The following is an 18,953-nucleotide window of genomic DNA, read 5'->3' as shown; positions in this document are numbered from 1 at the left end:
CTGGGATTGGTATTTTAAAGGTTGCAGCAGCTTGCTTTTCTTGCTTTTGTAGGTTTCTTGGGCAAAAAAGGAAGGGGCGAGGGAAACATCTCTCAGAGAAGAATGGCATCATATATTAGGGGGGAGCTCAATGAAACGGATTCTCTCATAGCCCACAAAAAGTTGGTCTCCTGGCTGCAGCTTCAGGGCAAGATTTTTTGGGAGTATACTGCTTTTGGCTGCTCTGGTCTGCCTGTGCCTTACATCTGCTGCCAGGTTGATTCCCCTGGAATTATCTGGCTTGAGATTGGTTCAGTTGGACTTTATTGGTTCGTTTTGCATTGGGGGCTTTGGGTCAGTGGTTGCTCTTGGCTAAGTCTTCTTTGCCCTGGAGAAAGCATTGGATTCCCCCATAGGAATGATGGAGAATAGCTGGGGGGACCTTGTTTCAGAGCCCATAAATTTGGACCCCTTGGTCCAACCTTCTTAACACTTGGTGGGTCTTTAGTGAACAGGCAGCAGCAGCCTCTCTGCTGCAATTTTGATGTAATTATCATTAAAAAAAATAGCCACTCCTGCCCCACGGAAATACTTCCCTATAAGAATAATGGAGCAGGTGAATTTTGGAAACCTGAAAATACTCTGGATCCAAATATCAAGCCACTATGGGAGGACGTGAATATAGGGAATATTGATGTTTATGACCTTCCCAATACCTAATTCCAAAAAAACTCCTGATATTTTAAAAGTATACATTCCTAGTTGATGCTTTACAGGTCTGCTTCTTAGGTAGACAGGAAGAATTTTAGCCATCCAACTGTAATATGTTACAAATCAATTCTAAAAAGGAAGAGGTGGATTTAAAATGACATTGACAACATGGTTTGGTTACCAGTTTATTGTACCTACTAGCAACAAAGCCCATAGTGGGGAAAAATACAATGAGCTCTAGAAAGGGAAGGGTGGGCAGGCAGGCATTCCCTCCTCCTCCGTCACTGATCCTGGTCGGATGAAGGCGGGGGGGGGGGGGAGGCGGGCATGGCCACCTCCTCTGCATTTGATCCCAGCAGAGTGAAGGGGTGGTGGGCATTGCCACCAGCTCTGTGCTTGATCCCAGCCAGGTGAAGGGGGCCGTGCATTGCCTCCTGCTCTGCACCTGATTGCGGCTGGGTGAATGGAGGGAGGGCTTTGCCACCTGCTCCACTTCTGATCCTGGCTGTGTGAAGGGGGGGGGGCATTTCCTTCTGCTCCGTTGCTGATCCTGGCCAGGTGAAGGGGGCAAGCATTGCCACCTGCTCCACTCCTAATACCAGCTAGGTGAAGGTGCAAGGCGGGCATTGCCACCTGCTCTGCTCCTGATCCCAGCTGGGTGAATGTGGGGGGGGGGGTAAGCATTGCCTCCTGCTCCACTCCTGATCCCACCTGGGTGAAGGTGGGGGGAGTGGGCATTGCCACCTGCTTCGCTCCTGATCCCAGCTAGGTGAAGGCGGGGGTGGGCATTGCCACCTGCTCCACTCCTGATCCCAGCCTGGGCTTCCCCATGGCACACTCTCTCAAATTCTGCCTGCCTCATCTGGGTTTCCCTGCACAGCAGCGCTCTCTGGTCACATACCAGGGTAGGAAGTGAGTTGTCTTAGCCTTTTATATAGTAGGATTACTGGGTTTTGCTTTAAAGGGGAAGCAATGAAAATGGCTTCTTACTCCGCAGGCAAATGTTTCCTATTAAGATACACACTTCAGAACTAGCAAAGATGTTCCCAAATGTCGTCTGCCAACAAGCAGCAGACTCCTGCAACAAAAACGCATACAGAGAACATACAGTTCAAAAAAGATGTGTTAGGATCTCCAAGGCATGCAACTGGTACACGATGCTCATGGCACTTGGCAAGAAACCAAAGCCAATAATTAAGAAATTCTCCATTTTTCAATCACACCCAGCCCAAAACTTTTAGCAATAAAGACTTTGAAAAGGTGAAAGATGGTGTGTGGCATGGGCATAACTTCTGCACCATCTGTCATCTTTCTTCTTTTCTGCAGAAAAAAACTAAATCCACATAAAACTACCAGCCCACAAGTGCACCAGCTCAAGTACAAGCAAACCTTCCACTGCCGGTATTGTAATCACAATGGAATACGGACAATCTAGCTTCCAAAACTGACTGTTTTCAAACGGCCAATAAATCCCGTAATAAAGTGCTGTCTTTCCCTGAAAAGCCATGAAGACAGCTCATGTTACCGGTTGAAAAGCTTGTTGAGTCTGAAATGTTAAGAGGAGCTAATCAGCTAAAGGACCAGCGGCATGACAAAGAGAGGTCAAAGCTTATGAGTTATAGCTTTGCAATGCAGCAGTGACTGCCAAACAGCAAGACATTGGGGGTGGGTGGGGGAGCAAAGAGAAGTATCCTGCATCAAAGGAAGTTATCGGTAGCTGTTCAGGGGAAAGTGTTTACTCTGCATTGGGATAAAGTTAACATATGGTCCTAATCTTTGTAGTCTTGTGTACTTTTTTTTTGCAATCGGAAAAAAAAGTTTCCATAACTGTTTCAATGTGTTAAAGTGATTTCAGCTGTTCAAACAATATTTTACAATCATTCCCATAAAGATACAAGGCCTCTGTTCTATACTCCCTTGCTCAAGACGAAGTCCCATACCCTAAAAGTCCAGCCTTCTCTGCACATACTGTACTGGTTTTCTACTATAAGACACTGGAACAGACACTGGAATTGATTCCTAATAAATGAATTTACATTCTGTGCACTGAAGGGGCTGTGGCTTTATGTTCCTGAAGAGCCCTGAATGCAACAAGATAACTTCTTTTTGATATTGCATGGAAGTGGCTTAAACCTTTGAGGTAGGTTAGCCTGCAAGCAGAAGACTGGCCCGAGGTCACCCAACAAGACCCTAGGCCAACTTCAGAGTCCAGCAGCAAGGATTAAGGACTGATATTCACGATGAGAAGAGTCATGAGACTGTGTGACTTCCAAATGCAAGTGGGAGATGGCATTCTTGAATAGCATCAGAGAGCATAAGCCCGCACAATACTAGCAAGTCAGACAGAAGGGGTCCAACTGAGCATTTCAACTGTTAGTAAGGAAAGGAACACGTATCTCCCTCTGAAGCAATTAACGTGTCTCTTACAGCAATTGTCCCATACTCTTTGTTTCAAAGTGAAATGAATATGGACATATCCCAGCACACAAAGATTTTTGACTGATCTCACTGCATGCTTTTTGATTTACCACAGAGCGCACAATGTACAATTAATTATTTCGTGGGGTTATCTATGAACCCAATGTACACAGACCAGAAAAGGCACGGATACAGATGGTACAGATCACAAGCTCCACTGAAATTACCATGGACTCTTAATTTCTTCAGTCTGTCTGCGTGCCTAAAGACAACCAATAAATGCCAGCACTTGTTTACCATGCTGCTGTATTTTCCATTAATCTTCTATTTGACATGCATGTTTTTCTGAGATTAGAACACAGTAACAAAGCCAATGTCATGATCTCATGATGACGACTTTTATGCATGCACAAGTGTTTTCTTAAGCCCACTAGGGTCTTCCACATCCCCCACCCCACCCCCCGTATCTTCCATGTTGCAGCAGCTCTTGCTGTACTAGAAGAGGCTCTCACATTGACTTAAGATTTGGGAGTAGCTTGTTTAATTATGCAGGAGCTTTCAAAATATCATATGAGGAGTTTCCCATGTGATGGAAATCAAAAGGTTGGACCCAAGGTTTTCATAAAGAGAGCAAGTTTCATATTTACCATCTCTCCTTTCCCACAGTAGCCCCATGCATATTTTAAATGCCACCGTTGAAAGTTGGAGAGACCCTCTAGAACAATGTGTCTTATAGCATACATAGCTGAAGCACGGAGAAAACTCTCCGGACACATACATGCTGTGTCTGTGAGACCTGAGCTCCACTTGTGTAAGACGGAAGGTCAACAGTTTCAGCCAATTCCCTCGTCTAACTAAGTTCCCCATTCTCTAATGCATGACACATTGTTCTAGAAGGTTCCACAACACCACATTGGCTTTTCAGGGATTGTGAGTGGAGTACTAGGTAAAAATACCATTTGTGAACTTATTATGTTCACAGAAACTTTGGATCAAATTCAATGTCTTTGGACTCTTTACAGAATCTACCAGTAAATGTAGAAAACACAAGCAGTGGTTGCAACTGTATTTCTTTCAAACAAATCATTAAGGATGTTTGGTTTTCTGGATGCAAATACAAATATATATATATATTTCCAAAGTCCCCTTCATTTCAAGATTCACCCACTAACAGCTAAAAAGATTCATCTGGCAAATTTATGAGTCAATTACAATATGTACTCTGAAAGGTCCTCTTAATAGTTACTGCCTGAAATTTAAACATCAACCATCTGAATAGTGAGTTAGTTTCCATGACAGCCCTTGCCCTCCAATTCAAACCCTTATCTCCACTATTTACAGGGATATTCACTCTTGGTCTGTGTGCATTACAAACTAGCCCATCAATAACTTCAGGCAATATTGAGAGCAAATAAATGCAATTTCACTCAAGTCAATTGGTCAACTTCTTTCTTCATGGTGATCCTAAATATACAATGAGGGTAAGTCGTGTCTTGTGAACTGTAAAATGGCTTTCAGATCATGAGAGATTTAATTCTATTAAAAGACTCTGAGATAAAACTGTTTATAAAAGTTACTCAAGTAAAAGACAATGGTTAGAATGTACCAGTCATCTCTTTGAGCCATTAAGCAGAGATAAAGAAGCCAGAGCCTCATAAAAAGACTTTCAAACATACGTGAATTCAAGCACAAGGAAACTTAAGACTTCAGAAAACAGGAGTGAATAAGTAAGATTTCTTGAAAAATTCCTGATATATTTGGCCTGGTACAGAAATAATGCTGCCTGGTTAGGAAATTAAAAGTAGATTTGTGGGCATATGCACTCTTCCCCCGCACACACACCTGAATTCCTTCCCCTTTTCTTCATTTATGTGCTATGCTTTAGTATTCATCTGTAGCCAAATCACAGATCGTGAACTTGTTTAGAAAAAATGCCAAAGCAGACCTAACATTGCACAATGGCTATAGATCCAGAGGAGTTAGCTGTGTTAGTCTGTAGTTCCAAAACAGTAAAGAGTCCAGTAGCACCTTTAAGACTAACCAACTTACTTGTAGCATAAGCTTTCAAGAATCAGAGCTCTCTTTGTCAGATGCCTTCTAAGCCTAGGCAATAGGCTTAGAAGGGTATAACCCCGTGTAGGGCAGCATGGTATGTCTGTGTTAATACTAACAGAAGAAAACATAAATTGACCTTATCATTCTTGACATGTGAGAGACAACACACTTCCTATCATTGCATTCATATCAGATGATCCAGAATCCAGTCATCCCTGTAACAGTCCAATATGTTGGCTTCTAAAAGCGTGAACTGTCACTATGCAATTTTGGTGAAATGTATAAGCAACTCTGTACATGTATTTTCAGACAGCGAGTGACCAAATGGTGCCCTATCTCAAACAGTGCCCTTGAAAGAGAGCAAGTGGGGAGGAGGAGATGAGGAAGATCTTTCCAGCTAGCAGCATCTGAGTCACATGTGGGCTAAGTTTGTCCTCCTCTTCTTGTGTCATGAGTCAGCCCGGGCCCAGTGACAGTGAGGACTCCTCAGGGGAAGAGGAGCCTTGAACTACCAGAAGCTAACGACTCCTCATGAGAAGGGAAGCTAACAGAAGCTGACCAGCAGGGGGTGCCGGCAGATCAGCAGGCACAACCAACAGCTAGAGTAGACCCAACACCCTCTAGCTCTGATCCAGCGGGTGAGAAGGTTAGCTGGCCCCAGCCCTCCAGCTTCACCTCCACCCTTAGAGTGCCGTAGACAGAAGCCGAGAACTGAACTGCAGGCAAGGAGGCAAAGTGCACACCTCCTGAGCCGGCGCCAGCTACTCTCTGATGAGGAGGAGGAGGAGTTGCAGGATCCTTTCCCAAGCAATGGGTTGCATGCGTGGCCCTTAGCTCTGGGGCTATAAAACTAGCCAAGAGAGGCTGCTGGGTGTGGATGCAATGCGTACAATTGCTGTGAAGCCATTCACTCCGTCTTGCCTTTTTCCTGAAAGCCTGATCTTGGACTGCCTGACTTTGCCTAACCTGATTGCTGGAACCCTGTCCTAGGACTGAACAACCATGCCTTGCCTAGCCCCTGGAATCCCAGCCTTGGACTGTGCATTGGAGCCCAATCCGCCTTCCGGCCCCAGTACTGGGAACCTGCAGGCCAGTACATCTTGCAAGTACTAAAAGCCTGGGTAGGGCCGAAGGTACTACTCAAAGGGCTCTTGGCCTGGGACTCGAAGCCTAGAGCCTGTGTTAGGCAATGTCATCCATCACGCTGTGTATATTTAGCTTGTTTTATTGCACTATTTGTTCAAATTGAATGTATCTGGTACTTTTTCTATGAGCCACTTCAGGCCTGTGCACGGAGAAAAGCAGCACACAAATGTCATGAAACAAAACACAGAGTGATGTCTGCCTATCTACTTCAAAAGAAAATACACATAAGAGATGTGTTTAATCTCTTCTTAACTAAAAATCTTAATGAGACAATTGTAGTCAGAAATTGAACTAAGGCTTAGCTTCACTATTAAAAATAGTTACCTTTGTTTCTGCTAGCCACCGATGAGGGTCATTTTGTACCCCTGGCATAAGTGATATTGCCTGAAATAAATTGAAAAATAAACACATAGAAGACACATATTATACACAAGAGACAGTGGAATGGTTTTCTTTACAGAAAAATCAAAGACCACTTTAAAAAAAATGGGTGCCTATTTTTAACCCAAGTAGCTGTTTGCCTCAGATTTAAAACTGAACTGAGCAGCTTTCAGTGGGCATTTTTAAAATTACAAAAGGCTTTTAGGGAGACTGAAATGTTTCCTGAAAACTCTTTTTCATAATTATCTATATACCCTTTTAGCTGCTGCCTTGGCTACATTTTTTAGTTAATTTTTATCCAACTAACAGTAATTGGATTTCCCTATGTGATGATAGATTCAGAGGAGTTAGCCATGTTAGTCTGTAGTTGCAAAATAGTAAAGAGCCCAGTAGCACCTTTAAAACTAACCAACTGTACTGTAGCATAAGCTTTCGAGAACTATAGCTCTCTTCGTCAGATGCATCTGACGAAGACAGCTGTAGTTCTTGAAAGCTTATGCTACAATAAAGTTGCTCAGTCTTAAAGGTGCCTATGTGATGACGTCTGTCAAGAGAAACAAAGCTAATTTAGAATAAGGGCAATGCTTATTCAGGAAGCATTGTCCTTCCTTAGAAATAGCTTTGTTTGCCCTGAATGACATTGGAACACAGCCAAATCTGGTTGGCATTATACGTTATCCACTGGTCTGGAGAAAAATTTAAAGAGGTGGGAGAGATTCAGTCAATAGCTTCAAAAAGTTTCACAATGGTGTATGTAGCCACCACCACACATATGCCAGGTATAGGGAGGCATGAATGTGCTTTGGAGAAGGGGTTCACAGTTCAGTTCAGAATTCAGATTAAAATACCAAATCTTGGCTGATTCGGTAAAATCTGGGAAATTTGAAACAAAAATCAGGTATCCCAAATTTTTACCAAATTTTAAAAAAAAAAAGTTTGGTAAAATTCAGCCATTGTATTCTATGTGAAAATCACTCAGGGAGGTATCTGGTGGGCTGCAGGAATTATTTTTCAAGCAAACATCACCGGATTTGGTAGAAACCTACTCCTGACTGTCCTCTAAAGATATTCCAAGTTTCGTGAAGATTCAACTCTGGGGACCAATTTTATGGGCCTGCAAAAGAATGTGCCCCTTCCCATTCTCCTTTATTCCCTATGAGGAAAAATCTGGGGGCTATCCAGAAGCTAGGGGTGGCATTTTTCCTGAAAACTCTACCAAATTTTTAGAGAACCTCCTCCTGACTGTCTTCTAAAGACTCCCAAAGTTTCATGAATATTGGACCCTAGGGGCCAATTCTATGAGCCCCTGAACAAAGTGCCTGCAGCCACTCCATTGTGGGGAAAAAGTCAAAGCTGACTCCCAGTGTAGAAACACATTGGGGCAAGCCTACCATGGCCAAGACACACTTCCAAATCGAAGCTGAGTTCATCCCAGAGAAAGCCCAATAGAACTAAACTGAAGCACAGGAATGGAATCCCCCCAGAACCAACGTAATGGAAGGGGACCAGCACCACATCTGAGAATCACATCATTTCACCCAAACAGAAGCAAGCAACACTGTTGCAACTTAGTCCAACAGAACCAGTGTCATTCACAGCAGCCAAACACTGGGTTTAGTCAGTGGAGAAACACCGTAGAAGAGAACCAAGTAGTACCCAATCATAAACACAAGGCATTCCCTTGCTTGTTTGCTTGTGTTGGGCTAAGTTGCAACAGTGTTCGTTGCTTCAGGGGTCCAATCTTCATGAAACTTGGGAGATCTTTAGAGGACAGACGGGAGCAGGTTCCCTCCAAATTTAACAATAATAACTGTGCTTATATACCGCTCTTCTAGACAGAGTAGTGCCTTACCCAGAGCGGTGAGCAAGTTAATGTTATTATTATCCCCACAATGCAGCTGGGGAGTTGGGGCTGAGAGGAGTGGCTTACCGAAGGCTACCCTACTGAGCTCAGCGGGATTCGAACCAGTAGAGTTCTAATTTGCAGCCAAACCACTTAACCACAGTGCTACAGAACAGTGAAGTTTGGTTGAAAAATGACCACTGCAGCCCAGCAAATTATCTCTCACAGTGACTTCCCCGTAGAAAACAATGGCTGAATTTTTCAGAAATACCAGAAACAAATTAGAGAATTGAAGAATTCCAATTTTTTTTCTCAGATTCAGTAAAAAAAAAGAACTTCTTACCATTTTTTTAGTCCACACCTCTTACTTAGAGAACATAGGCCACTTCACTTCAAACTAGAACTTTTTTCTCTGCAGTATCTTTTCCCACAGAAAGAGAAAAATGCTCCTTCCCATTGGTGAGATATTACTTTACTGGGAAAGCAGAAAAACTACTTTCCAATTTTGAGTTCAATCTAAGTCTCATTTAAAGGGTAAACTTTCCAATTTCAGCAATATAATGGAATTCTATTTTCCTGGCAGATTCCTTTAATTAATTATATTTAATAGACGATTAAGAAGCATTCATATTATAAAACAAATTAACAGAAGTTTTCAAAAGTTTAACTCAATATCCAAATATGATGGCAGTCTTAAATATTGTGAATGCATGAGAGGTTTTCTGACTAAATAATACTTTATTTTTCTTACTACAAGATTTGTTTTCTAACTTAAACTTATTCCTAACTTTTTAGATGGCAAAAATTAAAGCACATATGCTATGGCAGAACAGGGTACAGCAGTTTGCAAATCTTCAAGTGTTGGTTACACCTTTTAAATTCCATGAATCTGCAAGATAGTACAATTTTATATGCTAAGTATTGCCTGTATTTTAATTTTCCCCAAATTTTGCCTTATTTATACTAAAATAAAATATGAAAAAATGTCTACATCAGCTTCAAAATCTCCAGAAAACTTACATCTCTATGCAAGACAAAAGTGGTGTATAAATTGTCCAAAGCAATTACAGCCATAGTCCTTAATTTCTAGACACAAATACAATTAATAAAGAAAATAATAAGGTATGTCATGTAGACAGGGCTTTTTTTCAGCTGGAACGCAGTGGAACGGAGTTCCGGAACTTCTTGAAAATGGTCACATGGCTGGTGGCCCCGCCCCATGATCTCCAGACAGAGGGGAGTTCAGATTGCCCTCCGCACCATGCGGCATGGAGGACAATCTAAACTCCCCTCTGTCTGGAGATCAGGGGGTGGGGCCACAAGCCATGTGACCATTTTCTCTGAGGGCAACCCACTGAGTTCCACCACCTCTTTTCCCAGAAAAAAGCCCTGCATGTAGAACAGCGAACTGTGCTCCCATACTGCTGGGTGAAGGGGAAGGCAGGGAAAATTACCAGATCCTACTTATTTCTCAACCACAGGAAAAACTTCCTGAATGTGCAAAGTTTTTTCCCCCCACATGGTGAAGCACAATTAGATTTCCCAGTTTAAGGAGCATGATCCAAGAACAGTTTTACCATCTCATATTGTCTGACAGGCCCAAGAAGGCATTTTTTTAGCCTCTTGGCAAAGTAAAGCAATGAATTATACATACAAAAGTGTAATATGGGAAACCCTTGTTTTTTAAAAATTAAATATTGTGCAGCAAACTAAAGCGCCTCCCTACATCAAGATCAGTTTTACCCCGAAGTCATGCTCAAAATTCCATAACACATGTTCATGAGTAAATTAACAAGAATAAAGTGTGAAGTGGACTGAGAAGTCATAATTACTTTGAATTTCTCCAATGAGTCCCTAGAGAAGATTTCACAAGCAGCGTCAATTTCACTTCCAATCATAGAAAAGATGGATTCCTGTTCGTTTTGAAGACAACACAGTTGGTCATGAAGTCGCAATCTTTCCTCCTCCATCCCTCTTAGATTATCTTCTTCATTATTTATCCTTTTATCCTGAAGTAAAGAAGAAAGACAGAAATCCCAAACATCTATTTACTGTCAAATAAACTACTGTTTTTCTTTAAACACTACAGAAAGAACATTGCCATAGTCAAATCTATGCATTTTAGGAAAAATAAAACACACAGGCTGTTTTCACACAAATGATTTCTCTGCTCTGCCTCCCAAACAATGTGGATTTCGAGGAGCTTCTGAACAATATTACAATATAGCAGAGCCTTTTCATATGTTCCCATCTTGCCACATTTTTTCCCAAACTTGCTTTGGTATAATCTTTCCTGAAAGATCATATTCAAAGTAGGTTTGGTCAGGGCTCATTGGGAGGGAGAACACACCGGAACACCGTTCCGGCAGTTCGCCCAACAGTCAGGTGGCCCCACCCACCTGACTTTTGGCCATTTGGGGCCTTTTTAGCCTCGATTTGGGCCGAAATGCCCCAGAACAGGGCCAAAAAGCCCAGATTGGGTCAGTGCTGGGTGGGGGAACCCAGAACCCTCCCCCGCCCGGCACCAACCAGATCCCAGATGTTTTGGCCCTTATCTGAGCCAAAACGGGCCCAAAATGGCCATTTTCAGCAATTTTGGGCCCGTTTCAGCCTGGATCGGGGACGAAATGGCATGGATCAGGACCTAAATGGCACAGACAGGGTTGGTGCCAGGCGGAGGAATCCAGGCCCAAAAGGGCCCCAAATGGCAATATTTGGCCATTTTGCCAGGATCTGGGCAGAAACGCCTGGATCAGGTCGTTGCTGGGTGGGGGAAGCCTCCCCCACCTGGTACTGATCCTATCCTGGCCATTTTGGCCCTGATCCGAGCCCAAACAGGCCCAAAATGGCCATTTCTGGCCATTTGGGGCCCCTTTCCACAGGGATAGGAGCCAGAACGGCCAGGATCGGGTCAGTGCTGGGCAAGGGAACCCTCCCCTGCCCAGTACTGACCAGGTTCAGGCTGTTTTGGCCCTGATCCAGGCCCAAGGGCCCTAAATGGACATTTTTGGCCTTTTGGGGCCTGTTTCAGTCAGGGTCAGGGCCAAAACCACCAGGATTGGGTCAGTGTCTAGCAGGGGACCCCTCCCCTGTCCAGGCACCAACCCAATCTGGGCCATTTTGGGCCTGTTTCGGCCTGGATTGGGCCAAAACGGCCCTGATTGGGCCACTGCCAGGTGGGGGAACATTCCCTCATCTGGCAGCAGCCAAATCCTGGCCATTTTGGCCCAATCATGGGGCATGGCATACGCTAATGAGTTCCTGCAGCTCTTTTTCTACAAAATGACCCCTGGGTTTGGTCATCATGTGGATGGGGACATATGGATTTTTGACCTCCTAGTCCCCACCTGTCATTGTCTTCTTGAGCTTGCCAACCCCTCCCCTTCCTCTGGAGCACATTGGGTGTTTTTAAAAACATTGGTGCCAAGTGGGAGCTCACCCAGCCTCCCTCTCCCCCTTGTATAGGAAGATTTTAGGTTGCTAAAGTGCCAAAAGTCTTGGGGAAGGAAAGGAGGAAAACTTGCTGCACCCTAGCATAATGATGCTTGGTAGGTATACTGAGGGGCAAAAAAAATGCCAAGGAGAGGAATTGGAGAGGGAGGAGAGAGGTCTTCAGAGAAAGTTGCACTTACCCAAGAAAGCCCTGCAAGGTGGAGGAATTGCTGTATGCTGGCCAACCAGCACTCCCCTACCTAACTGGACACTGGTAAACTGGGCAGCCACAACTACTGTTAACTTTTGCTGTGCCAATTGCTACTGGAGACTCTGGTAGGAACACAGACAGAGCAACAGCCTGAGCAGCAGCTCCATTTCACCTCAGCACTGGAGGGAGAACAGTTGTGGGACTGGGCCTACATCACTCAGCAAGCTTCCATGACAGAGTGGGGAATCAAACCTGTGTCATCCAGATTCTAGTCCAGCACTCTACTATCACCATGCCTGTAGGGTCTCTTGAAGCCAAAATCTGGTGGCATGTTAAAGACTATCATTTATTTCAATATAAGTCACAGCTCACGTCTTCAGGTATTTGAATTGGGGGGGAAACCCAACATAAGCATGCATAGGCAGGGAGAGGGGAGAAGGCTGCTGCTGGAAAGTCACATCCCATAGTTTCTCTAGATTCGTTTTACCATTGATCCCTTCAACTGCAAGGCCATTTTCATCTGCTTATCCACAAGACATTCCAAAGAAACTTGCTATTCTTGTTGCTCTATGATATTATGATACTTATATAATGGATACCTATACGCATGAAGACACATGTCCAAAGAGGGGCTGTGGGGCTAGAAGCAGGGAATCACAGGGACTCCAAAGGTCATCTAGTTCAAACCCCTCCACCATTCAGGAAATTCACAGCTACCTCCTCTCCACTAGTGATCCCTGTTCGATGCCCAAAGAAAAGAAAAAAAACCCTCCAGGATCCCTGGTCAATCTGGCCTGGAGGGAAATTCCTTCCTGACTCCAAAGTAGTGATCAGCATTAACCTGGGCACATAAGAAAGGGCCATGAGAGCTGAGCACTGACTCATCCTGTCCTCCCACTCACATGTGGCTCTTCTAAATCACCTGTGTGGATATGTGTGAATTTCAACATGGAAAGCAAGCCTCACATAAAGGTATTACAGAAGACAGCTAAAAAACAAATGACATTGTTCCACCATGTGAATGTCAACAGCTAGAGTATGATTTGCCAGTAATCACCAGTATAATGACCTGCCAACATCTTTTCCACACTTTGACACTGAGAGATCTCTGTCTTTTGGTACTACACCTCTGAAGATGCCAGCCACAGCTGCTGGCGAAACGTCAGGAACTACAATGCCAAGACCACGGCAATACAGCCCGGAAAACCCACAACAACCATCGTTCTCCGGCCAGCCACAGCTGCCAGCCACAGCTGCTGGCGAAACATCAGGAACTACAATGCCAAGACCACGGCAATACAGCCCGGAAAACCCACAACCACCATCGTTCTCCGGCCGTGAAAGCCTTCGACAATACATCACCAGTATAATGTTCAAGAACTGTGGGAGTAAGTACCTCTTTTCTAACCCATTTAAAATTCATCATGGTTTAGCAGCATTCACATTTGAATGCCCATTCACCAGATTTTGGACATTCACTATGCTGCCATTTTTAGCAACTTAAAAGTATTCATGCCTCCACCCTCCAGCAATACGACTTGTGTTCACTGAAGCAAAGGTTTTTTACCTCCCTTTTCAGACAGAAGCTGCATTACCACAGAACTACACTGTAGGAAAGCAGACAGCTGACAGACGGAAGAGGCATAATATGCAGGGGTGCCCAATGAAGTTGATGGGCAACTGATTCAGGACAGAAAAAACGGAAATGAGTACTTCTTCAATGAGTAACAAAATTGAGAAAATGACTACTGTTGGATATAACGATGGCCAGCAGCAGATGGCTTTAAAAAGGGATTAGACAGATTAACGGAAGATGACTAAAGGGAGCCGTTCTAAACAAACAGATTGACCAGCATATGAAACAGGATGCTGGACTAGATGGACCAGTGGCCTGATCCAGCAGGACTCGTCTTATGTTTGTATACAGCTGCAAAAGTACCATACTAATTACTGTGGTTTTTGGCTGCACTCCACTTAATGATATAGGCATCGCAGCTTCTTTGGTCTGTGTAGAAAGGGCTGTGTATAAAGCAGAACATTTTAAGTGAAATTATCAAGCCTTTAGCTAAAATGTTCTATTAAATGGTAGAAACAGCTTATTAGAAATAGCTGCTCTAGTCTGCTATGAAGGTAAATGCTATGTGACTGTAATATTGCACTGTGAAGGCAATATACAATCCCAACTCTGAAAAACAATTTCACAGGAAAAAAATTCTAGCAACAAAAGGAGTTGTCAAATCCACAAGAAACTGCTCAAGATGGGGCTAATACCTGCAAGCACCATGCTTACAATTATTTGTCTCGTTATATGCAATGAGTAAAAACAGGCTCCAAGCAACTAGGCATGGTCCCTATTGGTACAGACATAACAACAATAGCACTGGGATAGCTCAAAATGGCTCCCTTCTCAATTGAAAGTTATAGTTCAACCCTGGGCATCCCTATACTATACAGAAACTAAAATGTTTTTATCTGTGCATTTGTGCATTTGTGCTCTCTCTATATAGCAACACACTAAACTATCTGCCCATCCCTGGCTTGCCCAAACTCTTCTAGCTTAAGATGTGATAAGGAGTTAGAGTGGGTGGAAAATCACACCACTGGAGCAGAGCTGGCCCCACGTGCACTATTATTTGCAAACTTGGATTTCAAAATGACACTAAATAAGAAGTCCCTAGCTATTCGGATGCACCTAGGTTCCCAGAAACTTAATATTCTTACTGTGTGAGGCTTAAGCACTGTTCGGGGGCGGCAGTCATTTTCTTACTAACTCTGTTGGCAACTGCCTCAGAAAGAACTAGCATCCAGACTATTTCAAAATGTCCCAATGCAACAGAAAATTGTGAGTGTTTACCAGATCTACTCTGTTTAAAAAGCAGAACTCAAAATGTTGGGACAAAACCAAGAAAGCACTCTATTCACTCTTTTAAAAACTGAGAGGGAAACAAAGAACTGTAGGCAAGCATACTTCAGAGACATAGTTGTGCTCAGAAATGGAAATATAAAATTGAATGTGCTAAATGGAAATAGAGATGTGAATGATGGCTCATTAGTGACAAATATTTCGATCTCCAGGATACAGGAAAACAGGAAACCCAAATTCCACTACAACATACACATCCTATGTTAAAGGTCATATTTAACAACTGTTAGGGCAACGAGTGGGGGAGAAATCAGAGTCAGTCAGATTTAAAGAACCCCCTATAACTTTAGGTAGGGTAGGTAAAGGTAAAGGTAGTCCCCTGTGCAAGCACCGAGTCATTACTGACCCATGGAGGATGTCGCACCACGACGTTTTCTTGGAAGACTTTTTACGGGGTGGTTTGCCATTGCCTTCCCCAGTCATCTACACTTTACCCCCAGGAAACTGGGTACTCATTTTACCAACCTTGGAAGGATGGAAGGCTGAGTCAACCTTGAGCCGGCTACCTGAACCCAGCTTTCGCCGGGATTGAACTCAGATAGTGAGCAGAGCTTGGGCTGCAGTACTGCAGCTTACCACTCTGCGCCACGGGGCTCAATTAGGTAGGGTAGATAACAGAAAACAATAGCTATGTTACTGAAGACCCCCCACCCCATTCTAATTAACACACCCCAACAGGGAGGCACATTCTAATGGAAGGGTCAGAGCCTCTTCCACTAGAACCACTATATATTATTCATTATAAGGGATAAAAGTTAAGCAGTCATTTGAGTGCAGAGGAAAGCAGAGCCAAAGTGGTAAACTCAACATCAGAGAATAATAAATGATCTGAAGATGTTCCAGCATCACTTTGTCAGCCTTAGGCAGCAGCATGTGAACTATCTTGGGGAGGACAGGTTGGAAGCTTTTATTGCTAATATGTTGCTTTTCTTTCTTCTGTTTAGAACTGGCCAGCCCCGGAAAGCTCTCTAGGAGATTTTCTACTCAACAAATAAGGACAAGCCAGAGGAGAGCAAATCATAACCAATATCTGAAGATTTATCCAGAAGCAAAATGATTTAATTTTACAGCTCAATGCCAAAGCACATTTTCAGTTAGTGATATCTGAGAAAACAGATGTCCTATCACCTAACAGCTTTGTTTGATAGGATAGCATATAATGGGGAAAGAGATCGTAAGAGAATTTCTAACAGAATAATCATGGTCCTATGTTATGCCTATTGTTGCTATACTGTGTTAAACCAAAAAGCTCAGAGGTACTAATCCTTATTAAGTATAAATTATGTGAAATTTAATAAAGTGCTAGGTGCAAAAAACAATTTGTGCCAATCAATATCATAAATACTTCATAAATAACAATTCATCTATAACAATTCATAAATAGCCAAAGATTTACAGAACTAGCAAAAGTGTAACAGTCCATATAGTTCATTCAAATGTCTAATTCAAAAATAATCCAACTGGTAAAAAGTCCATATCCAAAATTTCAGATGTTAATTCCAAAATACAAAATTAGGTAGAAAACGACCTGGAGCTGAATCTCTTCTTCCAAGAACAACCTACGGGTCTAAGCCAGCAATTTTTCAATCCCCGTTTCGTACTGGGACTTCCTCATGGGCATTGTTCCGTCAGTTCTCACCAACTGAGTGATGTGATTGCGAGTGGTTGAAGACGACCCGTAAAAACAATGCCCATGAGGAAGTCCCAGTACGAAACGGGGATTGAAAAATTGCTGGCTTAGACCCGTAGGCTGTTCTTGGAAGAAGATATTCAGCTCCAGGTCGTTTCCACCTGACTGATAAATTGGCTATTCTTGGAAGAAGAGATTCAGCTCCAGGTCATTTTCCACCTAATTTCGTATTTTGGAATTAACATCTGAAATTTTGGATATGGACTTTTCACCGGTTGGATTATTTTCGAATTAGACATTTGAATGAACTATATGGACTGTTACACTGTTGCTAGTTCTGTAAATATTTGGCTGTTTATGAATTGTTATAGATGAATTGTTATTTATGAAGTATTTATGATATTGATTGGCACAAATTGTTTTTTGCACCTAGCACTTTATTAATTTTCACATAATTTACACTTAATAAGGATTAGTACCTCCGAGCTTTTTGGTTTAACACAGTGTGTATACCGGAGGAACCCCTGTTGTTTAGCTATTGTTGCTATACTGCCAGTGTAAGGGGTAGTTTGGGGGGGGGGGTGATGGGAAAGAACTAGATCATCTATGTTCATTCAGGTATCACTCCCACACCACCCACTGTAATGTAACCACCTATGAAATTGATGGCTTAAGTAAACACACTCCCTGGGGTAATCAACGACACATCTGGGGATAACCAATGACTTCCTCTCCACAGAGGACAGGATTATGACAAATCAAGCAACTAATAGTGGTAAACATGACAGCACATGGCAGCACCAATTACATATCAAGATTAGCAGCATGTACACTCACAGTTCTGTGGATTGTCTCCCTTGTCCCCAGAATCATGAATATAACTGGGGGTTAGAGACTGAGAAGACTAGTGGAAAGGTAAGTGTGGTGTAGCAGCTAGTGTGTTGCACTAGGATTTGGGAGGACCAGGACCAACCCACTTTGTTATGGAAGCTCGCTGGGTGACCTTGGACCAGTCACATCCTCTCACCCTCATCTACCTCACAGGGTTGTTGTGAGGATAAATGGAGGAGAGGAGAATGATGTGAGCTACTTTGAGTCCCCATTGAGGAAAGAGGCAACGTAAAATAAATTAAATAATAGCTACGACCAGTGATAAAATAAGAGGAGCAGATGGATAACTTTCATCTTGTCTGAACCCTTACAAATATGCTGTCTCAGAACTCCAAAAACAGAAACAGAGATCTCCGATATTGCAGCTGTGGGGTGGGGTGGAGGACAGTGAAGATAAAGCACTAAATGTGGTTAAGCGTAGGGGGGCACTCGGGAGGGGGAGACGAACATGACATGAGAACACCCCTCCATAAATCTGCATGATATGAGGCAGCCCTCCTTGCACTGGTATGGAGTTATCAGCATGCACAGAGAATTTAAAGGAGGAGAGGAGTTAGAGGCAACTATAAATTACTGGCTAGTAAAATCCACTAACGTCTGCAGATTCTTGCACAATATGACTATCCAGGCTATGATTGTGGACCTTGCTTCCAGGATATGATTAGAAGGTAAAAGATGCAGCAACTGTGCAGAAGTGAAGGCAGGCACTTGCCTGCTCATAGTGTGGACTGGAGAACTTCTAGGAACCTTAAAGAAGGGGGAGGGAGAATGTAAACAATTGACTGCACACACAAATGCGAATGGAAGCGTCTGGGCTTTCCGTCCTACTCATAGGACATCGTACAAGGATCTTTTCTTACAACTTTATAAAGATGAAGAGAAAATACACTTACAGTGCAATTGTAAGCACAGTTGCAGCCATTGATTTCAATGGACATAGAAGGCTCAAACTTTGCTTAGGATTCCATTGATAATCAAATAAAGAGTGCATAAATAAAATAAAACCAGTATATAGTCCCCTGATCACAAGTGAACTCTCATTTGACATTTTCTCATCGGTCAGATTTCATTTTTCGACATTATAAAAGAGTCAGTCCTGAACAGCTGCTCTGATCCAATCCAAAGAACACAGCAATAAGGATCCAAACCATCTCTTTTAACCCAGAGAAATATTGTGATTTGGTAAACGTGGGATATCTGCTCTCATGTTCTCGCTTTAATTATGTCCATGCAGGAACAAGAGTCATCAAGAAGACCTGTCATCAGACAGAGCGAATCCAAACACAGCTTGGCCATGACAGTCTTTGGAAATGGCTGGTATGCATCAGCAGGA

General features: G+C 43.0%; 1 protein-coding gene across 1 annotated transcript in view; it reads right to left on the bottom strand.

Moving 5' to 3' along the window:
- Nucleotides 1–18,953, bottom strand: part of CEP128 (centrosomal protein 128) — a 228,169-nt gene that overhangs the window by 129,127 nt on the left and 80,089 nt on the right. Inside the window, exons 16-17 of the mRNA XM_054970762.1 lie at nucleotides 10,366–10,542; nucleotides 6,634–6,693 (exon numbers count right to left, since the gene is read on the bottom strand). Of these exons, the coding sequence (XP_054826737.1) occupies nucleotides 6,634–6,693; nucleotides 10,366–10,542 (237 nt within the window). The remainder of the gene's footprint in view (nucleotides 1–6,633; nucleotides 6,694–10,365; nucleotides 10,543–18,953) is intronic.

The sequence above is a fragment of the Eublepharis macularius genome, chromosome 2 (assembly GCF_028583425.1).
Source record: "Eublepharis macularius isolate TG4126 chromosome 2, MPM_Emac_v1.0, whole genome shotgun sequence".
NCBI lineage: Eukaryota > Metazoa > Chordata > Lepidosauria > Squamata > Eublepharidae > Eublepharis > Eublepharis macularius.
The sequence above is the reverse complement of the archived record's forward strand: the minus strand, read 5'-3'. Positions and strand labels throughout refer to the sequence as shown.